We start from the raw sequence: 10,932 nt of genomic DNA, 5'->3' as shown, positions 1-10,932 counted from the left end.
CGTGTAATGGTCGAAATATAATCACTCGGTGAAACATGTATTGTTCCATTCCACTCGTCGTTCTGGCTCGTGGAATGGAACAATCCATCTTTCACCTCGTGATTATATTTGACCATCACACTCATAGACAGTTAATATTTGTATACTATCAGTATTTAACTTGATTGCTGTCTAGTTGGCAGGGATTCGGGGAAAAGTATAGCCTATATAAAATACTGTAGTAAAATAGTCTATTTTGCAGAACCAAAACACGACCCCGATGTTCAACCGTTTCAAATTTTGAGGGGTTATACTTTTTTATTTATTTTTATTTCATTAATTTTACTTACCGCTATAGGGCTACCCACATATCCCTATAGGACTCCTGTAATTCAGCTTAAAGCTCAGGTTGATGTTAAAGTATGGCATGCATACATCGACGTCATTTATCTTCAGTTATTGCCAACGTTTCAATCAGTAGGTAATTGAAGACCTGAGCACAAGAAGGCCAATAAGTCCACTTGGCCCCTCAACATGTATACACTAAAGTTGCGTATAGTTTCGTTTAGTTTGGTAATGTTTTATACATGTTCAGGGGCCAAAACAAATCTTTACAACCTTTCATGATGTTTTCACCCTGGAATATATTTGTATTAAACATTATAAAACCTTAAGAAACTATACGTAACTTTAGTGTATACATGTTGAGGGGCCAAGTGGACTTACGGTCTTCTTGCGCGGGATCTGAAACTGTCAAGGAAACTTGGTTAAAACAAAAAAGCGGTTTAAAATGAATATTATTATTGTGTACCACTACATGTACACTTAATAATTCAACATGATATACCTAAAGGGGTTAGATTAAAGCAATGTGACAAGGAGTGACTTGATATAGCTAGATATTGCTTCCAATACTCATAAAGAGAGCCACCTTTTATAGAAGAATTGCATTATAGATTTGACAAAATAGATTTTATCTCCATTGTAATGGAAGAATAAGTGTACATTAACATATATGTTGCCGAGGCGAAAACTGTACTTTAAAAGGACCAATATGAAAATTAAAAAACAATAATAATACGCTTATCGAAATAATTGTTGTTTTGTATTTTCTGATCTTGAGTTGTGTACAAAAATACATTTATGGGATGGAGAAAAATAGCATAGCGGCGCGTATGTAATGCGCGATTATTATGTCCTTGGTAGAAAAAAGTCAAAATGGTATCTTTTCAAATGACACACGTTAAAATCTATATCGCTATTTTAAAATATTTGATCGCATGAAAAATCATTTCGACAAGCTAATTGACGACCCGATGCTTGTCAAAGCCTCACAAAGGTAGGTCTACCTTAGCTTATATTTTATTTGGGTGAAAAAAATATAATCTTAGGATTTTAAAATAGTTTATTAGATTTTGATGCGTTATATAGTTCAGTGATTTTCATGCAATAATCATTTAAAGTTCAAATAAGTCTCCTCTATTGACATTTTGGTATAATCCAAAAACCAATCTATCATTTCTGGTGGGTTTTGTTGCTACCATATGCTATCATGTTTACTGAGAAATACAGGCTAATACAGCCATTCATGAAATTTTCGGCCAAATAAGTTGCACTAGACCCTAAGCCTTTAATGCTTTTTATGCATCAATTTATGTTTGACAACTTTTGCACTTTAAGTATAAAAAAGAAGCATTAATAACTTCAGTTAAGTTGTACCCGACTTAAGTGTCAAGAATCTGCCAATATGAAATGAGTTATATAAGTTATTAAAAATAATACATGGAAAGATTGAATAATTATTATATTTGAGTGCCCTCTATACCCGGTTTTCTTGCAGGACCATTCAGATCTGCATCTAATCTGAGGGCGTAATACAAAAATGTACTGATGACCTTCCCCTGGAGCTTCCCTGGGCTCAAAGCCAGCATACCCTTCCTTCCGTTTCAACTTTCCCATAATTACGTGTCAGCGAACTTTGATAGGAAGGGGGTAAAATATGTAATTACTATTTTGGTCTGGAAATATTGCACCATTTTTATTGTTAAACTGCAAGGCAGAAAAACACCTTTTGCTGCAATGTTCAGAAGTTGCTGCATGCTTTATGTTGCGATGTATCTCAGTTTGCAAACGATGTTTTCTTGAAGGCATAGTGCCGTATAGTGGGTTGCTGCAAAAAATTGATCTAAACAATAGTGATCTAATTTTGCAAATGCAATTATTTCTTCGTGCAGTTAATTTGACTGGCACATCAAGTGGACCATTGAAGCTTAAATTGCATGCACTATATAGGCCTACTGGAAGCTTCTGCATGGAATCTACTGGAATTATACCAAGAAAGATTGAATTTTTAATGCAGTGGACATTTCATATCGACCTACACAAACATGATTGACTAACTTGCTTCTATCGTATGTTTTTTGTTTAAAATTGATCAATTTTTGATGTTTTTTTTAATTGATCAATTGTTAAATAAATCGCAATGGATTCGTCCATGATGTCCACGCGGTCTTTTGGAGATACCATGGGTACAGCTTCGACATCGATTGAATTTCATAAAAGTTTTCAAGATAGAGCTCTCAGTGTGCAAGAAGATCACTTCACGGTAAGTTGCCCGTATGCAATTTAATGTTAAAGCCATAATGACTCGGAACGATCTTTGAATGAATTTGGCTACTTTTTTAAGCCTGATTTTTTTTTTGTGGGTGTGGGGGCATATATACTTAGGCCTAATTGGAATTAGCCAAATGTGAAACATTTTTTATGACCTTTATAAAACCCGACATTTAAATGTTATACAAACATTTTAAGAACATTTTTGGGTACACATTATATTCCAGATGTAGGCCTAGAACATGCATATTGCCAACCGGCAACCGGCAAAGCATTTTCAAAGCAGGTATAAGGATTAATATAACAGCCTGATTTTTTTCCTCGCTCCACAAAACACATTTTCGCTTTATCTAGACATAAACACATTTTCTAGATCAACATTCAAATTCAAAATCGAAATTCAATGGCGGGCACTCCTTGTTGCTGGAGCTGTTGGCAAGCTAAAATGTTAAATATTTCACACACATAAAATTACATCTGCATCTTCATAATTCTTGCAAAATGCAATAAGAAATCGTAATATTGCAACTGGCATAGGCCTACTTACCATTATATTGAAAACTTTTTGTTTAAAAGCCTTTTATCAAGGATAAGATTACACTATAACAATAAAGACGGCAACCCCCTTTTAAACCATTAATGTTTTTAAATCGCATAATTACCAATACTATATATGACTCCTTTTGCACATGTTGCTTGAACTGATTCTAACGTCTATAACACTTGTCAGCGTGATTCAATATCCGAGTGACATAATGAAACGTTTGCACCTTATTAAGTCTCCTTTCCGGAGCTGATTATTACAACTATTTTACAGGAAAGGTCGACGCACTTGGCAATATTTTGATTGTAAGCAATAATGATGATTCGTAATAATATAATATTTTAATTCCATTGCTTTTAAATGCAATTAGAAAATAAACGACCGCTTCTTTGTCAAAATATAAACTGGTGCTTTAAAATATTTGAGAAGTTCAATCAGACAGGAAGAAGACCTATATCAACGTTCAAAGCCCCATTGATATCTATTTCAAATTTAGAATTTTTTTAAAAAGATGTCTAAAGTCCGATTCTTATCGCAGCGCGATGCGATGCTGCGTTGCTTTTAAAACATCGCAGCATCGCGCGATGAAATTAAAATGTACATTTTAAAAGCATGTGGGGTCTGCATCTCCTTTTAAGGTCATTCTGCCGACCTTGATTTTCCAGCAGCCAATCACAAAATCCAACTCCTTCGCGGACCGAAATTTCCACCGTGCGATGAGAATTTTCACCCCAAGCTCGTAAAAACCTGGCTCAGATTTCAGGTTTTTATAGCATCGCAGCATCGCATCGCGCTGCGATGTGGAGTAAGAACCGGACTTAATGGGCGTTGTAGGTGATTTTAATTTATAAAGTTGTCCACGTCAATTTCAAAAACGTGTCTAAATGTGTCTAAACGTGATAAAATAAGTGACTCAGATTCATGACAAAATGCGTTTGCCAAATGGGGGGGGGGGGCTTCTTTCCGAATACACGTACTGTTTAACAAACATATTTTAGCAGCATGTAAACACATTTTAGTAGCCTATAAATATTTTGGGGCGATTAAAGCGTATTATTTTTAAAATTCATAATCAACTTTTGCTGTTAATATTCAGAAATGTGTGAAATTAAAGCTATTAACCGTAAGTAGTTTTTATTTGTGAGTTAAATTGCTTCTTATTCTTGTATTATGATTGACGGGTTTTGATGACTCAGTAAAGCTATGATGTTTCCTGTGTACGAAAATTCAACATGAATCACATATACTTAAGGGTATACGAGGTATTGTTGGTAGAAGCAGCCAAAACAATCGATTTTCATTATCTGAATCAATATATTATCGAAAAATAATACTTTGGTGTTTTGCAAAAGTTCATTCTACAAATCATATACTTTGAAAACTTGCTTAATTTATTGTTGCTAATGAGTTATGTACGTTTTACAAAAGTGTTGTTGTTTCAGCCCTCTTTACAACATAACTCAAGAATCACAGGACCTACAAAAGTATATCTGTGATATTTAAATTCTTCTACACGCTCGCTATGAATTGATCAATGCAATTTTTGCTAAAGCTCACTACCATTCGCAAGATGCTGTGAACTACATTTTTTACAATACATCGTATACCCTTAAGGGGGCTAAACAGATTTACCTCAACTTGAATGTTATAAAGGTTTGGTGGGTATGAAGGTATAACCATATAGATTACCCCTGTGAAACATCCCCCCCCCCCAAAAAATGGTATAAGATGTCATTGAAAAAGGTCATCAAAGTTAATACAGGGGTGAAACTTCGTCAAAGTATTCCCTCGTCATAACGATTCACAATATATAAGTAAGCTATAGATTGACCTATTATTGTATCTGGAATGGTTCTCGAGTTCAAAAGTTAGCGGTTACGTTCCACATAATGTTACGAGTCGAACTAACTCAAGGCCAAAATCACATTTTCACTAAATTCACACGAATGTACAACACAAATACAAATCTATCTAAGTCTTTAAGGCATGGAGTAAGGGCGAACTTGAAGTACAGGCATCTGGAGAGAGGAAGCAACGAGTTACCCCAAATCACAGCGGCAGGTAGTGACTGGGCCACCGAGTGCGAATAAGTATTTATTTTGGAAGGTTCGTGTTTGTTTTAAATTTTGGGGCGTTTTTCCAAAATTTGATATTTTTAGTGATATTTCAAAAAAAGCGACATGCCAAAGACAACTCTTTGGGCACATACTTTGTTATTGCTATTGCACTTCTTTTCCACATACCTACGTTACCATTCGCTTTAGTATATTTTGTGACTGCAATTTGGCGTTTTCAATGCAATTTAAGCTTATCATGAAATTAAGAAAAATATCTGCTCACGCTCCTTTTATAATTTTTACCTGATCGTCGGCTTTTGCAGGCAACAGAATGCAGATTGGCTCACGCTAGATGTCGTATTCCTCTATGTGGGTCACTTGATAATAAAATTACTTTGAATTCCTTGTAACAACACACAAATGTTCGTCTGGAAACCGGGTTTCGCCCTAAATTATGGAAGAGCTCTAGTCTTCGGCGCCGTATCAAATCTCATAAAAAGGCCACGACTGGCGAGTATGTATTTATGTTTCCCGCACGAAAGCTTGCGTCTACTTCTATACTCTACTTCTTTGGAAACGTTGAGCTTTGACCATTCTTTGTATAATGACCTTGATATGTACACTTGTTTGGGTACTGTTAAAGCATCGACTTTAGCACCTCGTCAGTAGATAATCCTACAGGGATACAGTATAGTTTAACTATTGTGTGAACATGGTGAAAGACCCATTATTGATTAGGCGCGGATATTAAAAGCACAGGTCCTAATCCCGTGTATAGTAGAAAATTGTAAATAATAGAATAATATAATTTTGTACCTAAAATACTAACTGCGTTCTGCATTATGTAGGCCTATTTACTTCTCTTTAAGCCTATGCCTATTTATTTATTTGTTTATTTACTGACTAGTTTGGTAGATTAGTAATTAATTAATAATATTCCATGATTCATCGGTTTATTATTGATAACTTGAAAACTTGGTTGATTGATCGATTGATAGCCATTTCACACATATTCCTAGTTTATAGGCCCTTTTAATTTTAAATTTTATCGTACATTAGATAGATAGGAGTAGACTATAAGTATTGATTTATTCTATTCAGCAATATCAAGGATCAAATTTCTCGTAGCTAATAGTTACTTGGCTCAGTGGTATGCACTGAGTTTTACAAACTGAAAGGCTGAAAAAAAAAGCTATTTCTGAAATGCAAACTTATTTGGCGCGCGATCTGAGCTGGTTCTTTTCTGATGGCTGTGACTCTTTACAGGCACACCCCCTCTGGAGTCCAAACCGGGTTCACGCCCATTACACCTCCCTTAATTGAAAGTTAATATGATTGGCACAATATATGACAACAAATGCACATACAAAATAATCAAATATAATTAAACTCAACCCAGAAAGTATCGAAACGATTATAGATGGTCTGATATATCGGGAACTGAAATATATAGCAAAAACGTATGTAATGTATATGAAGCGCACCTTTCTCCTGCGCATTTTGATACCTGTTTTGTTGCTCTACGATATCATTTAGTCGAGTTATGGGCGCTTGAGTGGCTTCAAGTCGGATTTTGAAAGTTGCACTTAGCTCATATTCAAGCCAAATGCGTTCGTCGTGTACACACACACACAAAATCAAGACAAAGGAGACCGATGTGCTCTGTTTACTTAACCATGAACTTTGCTTTATTTTACTCCTTCGACTTCCAACTTCAATACTTGCTACCCTTTAAGCTCCTTTACTTATCTCTGACTTATCTCATGAACTCTTTCTGCTGACATCTCAATACTTGGTGTGCCCACCATCACTGTATATCACTGCCTGGATTCGTGTGTGTACACGACGAATGCATTTGGCTTGAATAGGAGCAACTTTCAAAATCCGACTTGAAGCCACTCATGCGCCCATAACTCGACCAAATGATATCGTAGAGCAACAAAAGAGGTATCAAAATACGCAAGAGAAAGCTGCGCTTTAAATACATTAAATAAGTTTTTGCAATATATTTCAGTTCCCGATATATCTGACCATCTATAATCGTTTCGATACTTTCTGGGTTGAGTTTACTCTTTTAACTAATCCGTACTTACCCATAGCAAAAAGAAAAGTTTCCCGGTGACCACCCGATGACCATTCGGTGGTCATCAGAAACCTTTCGGGTACCTTTTCCAGAGTTATCCAAAAGTGCCTGCTAGCGGATACCTTGCGGATACCTAATTAAGTTATCCAAAAGTTTTCGGGTAGACATCCGGTAGTCTCCCATAAACTCAAATATTTCAAATGAGTTACCCAGAAGGTTCCCAGAAACATAGATTCTTTGCAGGAGTTACCCGGTGGTTATCCGCTTTTAATTTGACCTTGAAAATAGCATAAAGCATCTTAAGAATGCATTGTGGGTGGGTGTATGGTCAAAGGTCACTGAATCAATTCAAAATGGAGCAGCTAGCTGTTGGCAGTTGGAATACATTTGTGCAGAATATTCAAGTTATTTATGGTCCAAAATGTATGGATTTACATGTAGGACATTACAAGATGTTTACTAATTAATCTGGAACATGCTGTAGGAATTATAAAGCATTGAATGCTTGATTTCATATGATAATGCAGGTAGGAAAATTTGTATGAAATGATTTGTATATTGATGCAGTCTTTATACAATGTACATGTACAATGTACCTAATATATGACACATTTGAATGTTTTAGTTTATATCTTTTCTAGTAAATCATACATGATTTTGACAGTAAATTAATGTCAATTAAATTGCTAATCATCAGCTAATGTGTCAATTAACTGCATATAGCTTTATGTTAAGCTATTTGTTGTAAATAAATTATAATATTTGATATAAAAATTATAGGCTGTGTCATCACATTACTGTAAATGCTATATGCTGTAATATATATGCTATATCATAACAATTTGGTTGTACATTAATTAAGGTATGCACCTTATAAAGGTGTGAACCAAATTACATCAGAAGAATATTTTTGTACAATAACTACAATTACATTGTACACTTTCAAGTTTCTTATTGCAAGATAGCACTTTATAAGCTCAACTGCCATGCCTACAGAGTTGTATTTCTCCAAAAATTACAATTCAAATAATAAGCTTACTAACTGTCTAATAAATTTGTGCATACTCATGAATTTATATTTCTGCATTCCCAAAAGGTCAACAGGAGTCTCCAAAGAGGTCACCAGGTATGTCACCAAAAGGTATCCGCTAGGTCCCCGAAAAGTTACCGGGTAGTTATCCGCTAGTTCCCAAAAAAAGTCATCGGGTAGTCATCCGGTACCTATTACCTGAAAGGTATCCACTATGGTTTCCCAAAAATTTATCGGGTAGTCACCCGCTACCTAACTAATTTGCATGTGAAATTTGCCGGTGTCTACCCGGTGACTATCGGGAAGTTATCCGGAAAGGTCTCATTTTTTGATATGGGTAGCCAGCATGCTTCTTCTTGATGGTAACAGAGTTCTTGCAATGTTCTGGACAGCTGATGTAGGCCTATATATCTTTATTCACTTGTCCTGCGAAAATTAGCGAAGTCCATTTTACATTGTACTCTGCATTTAATAATATCCTTGCGTATAAATCCTCACACTAAAATGGTGCTGCTTTCTCCAAACACTTATATCTCCTTGCGCTGCTTTCTCCAAACGCTGCTTTCTCCAAACACTTATCTCCTGGAAACAAGCTTCTTTCGGCACTGCTCCACTGTATTTGACATATGTGTTGTTTTATAAACCAGGCTCCAGCAAGTCGACAGAATAACTTTATTCTTTGATGAGGAGGCGCACATTCGCGTATACTCGAAAATCTCATTTGTTGCTGTATTAAAATAGCACATTATTGGCTATGCGAACTGGTTAAAATGTACTTCTTTTTTGAAGCACGAAGACCAACACACACATGTAGAGTTTACAATCTCTCATGTTATTCTGCAAAGTACAAACTCAGGTTTCCAGCTCTTTTATACACCAGAAAACCCTAAATCTATTAATAGACCATTCTGTTATATTACAGCACTACCTGTGGGTGATTCCCAATGATGTCATTTCACAATCTATTATCAGGGTTTTCCCTTGATGGTGCAATGCACTGGACATTGAGCAATATGGAAAATCCCCTGTGATATTTTAATATCACAGGGGATTTTTAAAATAACTTTGAGTGTGTTTACTGTAGCCAATGGGATTTTCCCTAAAACATGTTGTAATACACAAACTCTTGCATGATTACTTCCAAGGGTTTTCCCCATATCTTATTTCTCATGACATGCCTTCAAGTTGTAAACAAAAATAAATAATTAAATTAGATTCTGAGTGCACATAACGATACCGTTTATGTCAAATTACGATGGGATGTGGCGAGGGAGGCAGGGGGAGTCGATATTACACTCATATTATTGAAACGGTTCAACTAACCGGGGGACATAATTTAGGTGCAAAACTGTCGTAAATAATCCTTCAATATAATGAAATAGATAATTTTTTTTCGCTATTTGGAATTAAAGCTAATGATGCTTACTATAGTATTCATATTACTTGGCTACAAGTAGTCCTCTAGTGCTAGATGCAAAAAAGTAGCTCACAAATAACACGAAGGAGATTTCATCAAACTAAGACAAATCTTTGTTATAACAGACTTGTTGCGGATACAATTGGATTAGAGATACGTTCAAGAGGAGAGATTGCATTCGTTTTCAGTTTACTGAAGAAGAACCGGGCAGGTAAGAGGATTATTTTCATAAATGAACATAATAATAATTATTTATTTCTATATTCCCACATAGAATCTTTAAAATATATTATTATTATTTAGGAACCGTTATAATGACTATAAACAGCAATTGTGATTTTAGTTTAAGATGATATTTCTTGACGAAACCTGGTTAAAATAACATAATTCCGCAAACCGACGAATACCATACTACTTATATCCGTCCATTGCCGCCGATTAACACGTGAAGTACTTACGTAATCACGGCCAAAACGTCGCCCCATTATGTAGCCAGAGGCTTCCAATGGTATAAAAATCTCAACTTTTTTGCGAAAAGTGGGAGGACGAGGCTGTGGATCACGAAATTCAAATGACACCAATGGATAGCGGTATGTCTCCTCTATCCAGTGATACCAAAATAAGTACCAATATATTCCGTAGTACCAATATATTCCTACCCCGGGTATGGCAGATCTTTCCCCGCTAAAATGAGAGCAAAGGATAAATTTACGATTACGTCATTCGAGCGCGTATTTGAGCATTTTAGCGGACCGGGAAAATATGTTTGAAAATAAATATGTTAAGTTCTGTTTAAACCTACCTTAATTCAAATTTTTAGATGTCAATGTGGACGATTAGAAGAGGAGCATAATCCGACGAAAACAATAGGTGAACCAGAGGAAGTATGGTGTCCTGAAACACATACTAAGGAACATCCTACTGATGCGTTTGGGGAACTGGAATTCCAAGGAGCATGGACGACCACAAGAGCAAAGGTAAGCAATTGAATAATATTAATAAACGTCAGATGATAACACAAGCTCGATAATCTCGGAAGCTGCGACTATATTACTATATTGCCCAGGCAAAAAAAATCATGGGTATTCCCAAAATTCGCTACTGGTTGCTATGCAAATCATGCCATGAACATGGCATGCTCGTGCCATGAACGTGGCAAGACATTCTGATTCTTTTGTTTTATATATGGCATGAAAATCCTCTATCAAG

General features: G+C 35.7%; 1 protein-coding gene across 1 annotated transcript in view; it reads left to right on the top strand.

Annotated features, from left to right (window-relative positions):
• Positions 1–1,952: 1,952 nt before the first annotated feature.
• LOC140171276 (transient receptor potential cation channel subfamily M member 3-like) overlaps positions 1,953–10,932 on the top strand; it is a 32,891-nt gene continuing 23,911 nt past the window's right edge. Inside the window, exons 1-3 of the mRNA XM_072194506.1 lie at positions 1,953–2,584; positions 9,849–9,934; positions 10,544–10,700. Of these exons, the coding sequence (XP_072050607.1) occupies positions 2,462–2,584; positions 9,849–9,934; positions 10,544–10,700 (366 nt within the window). The 5' untranslated portion in view covers positions 1,953–2,461. The remainder of the gene's footprint in view (positions 2,585–9,848; positions 9,935–10,543; positions 10,701–10,932) is intronic.

Source organism: Amphiura filiformis, chromosome 15 (genome assembly GCF_039555335.1).
Source record: "Amphiura filiformis chromosome 15, Afil_fr2py, whole genome shotgun sequence".
NCBI classification, from domain to species: Eukaryota; Metazoa; Echinodermata; class Ophiuroidea; order Amphilepidida; family Amphiuridae; genus Amphiura; species Amphiura filiformis.
This window is presented reverse-complemented; position numbering and strand designations above follow the sequence as displayed.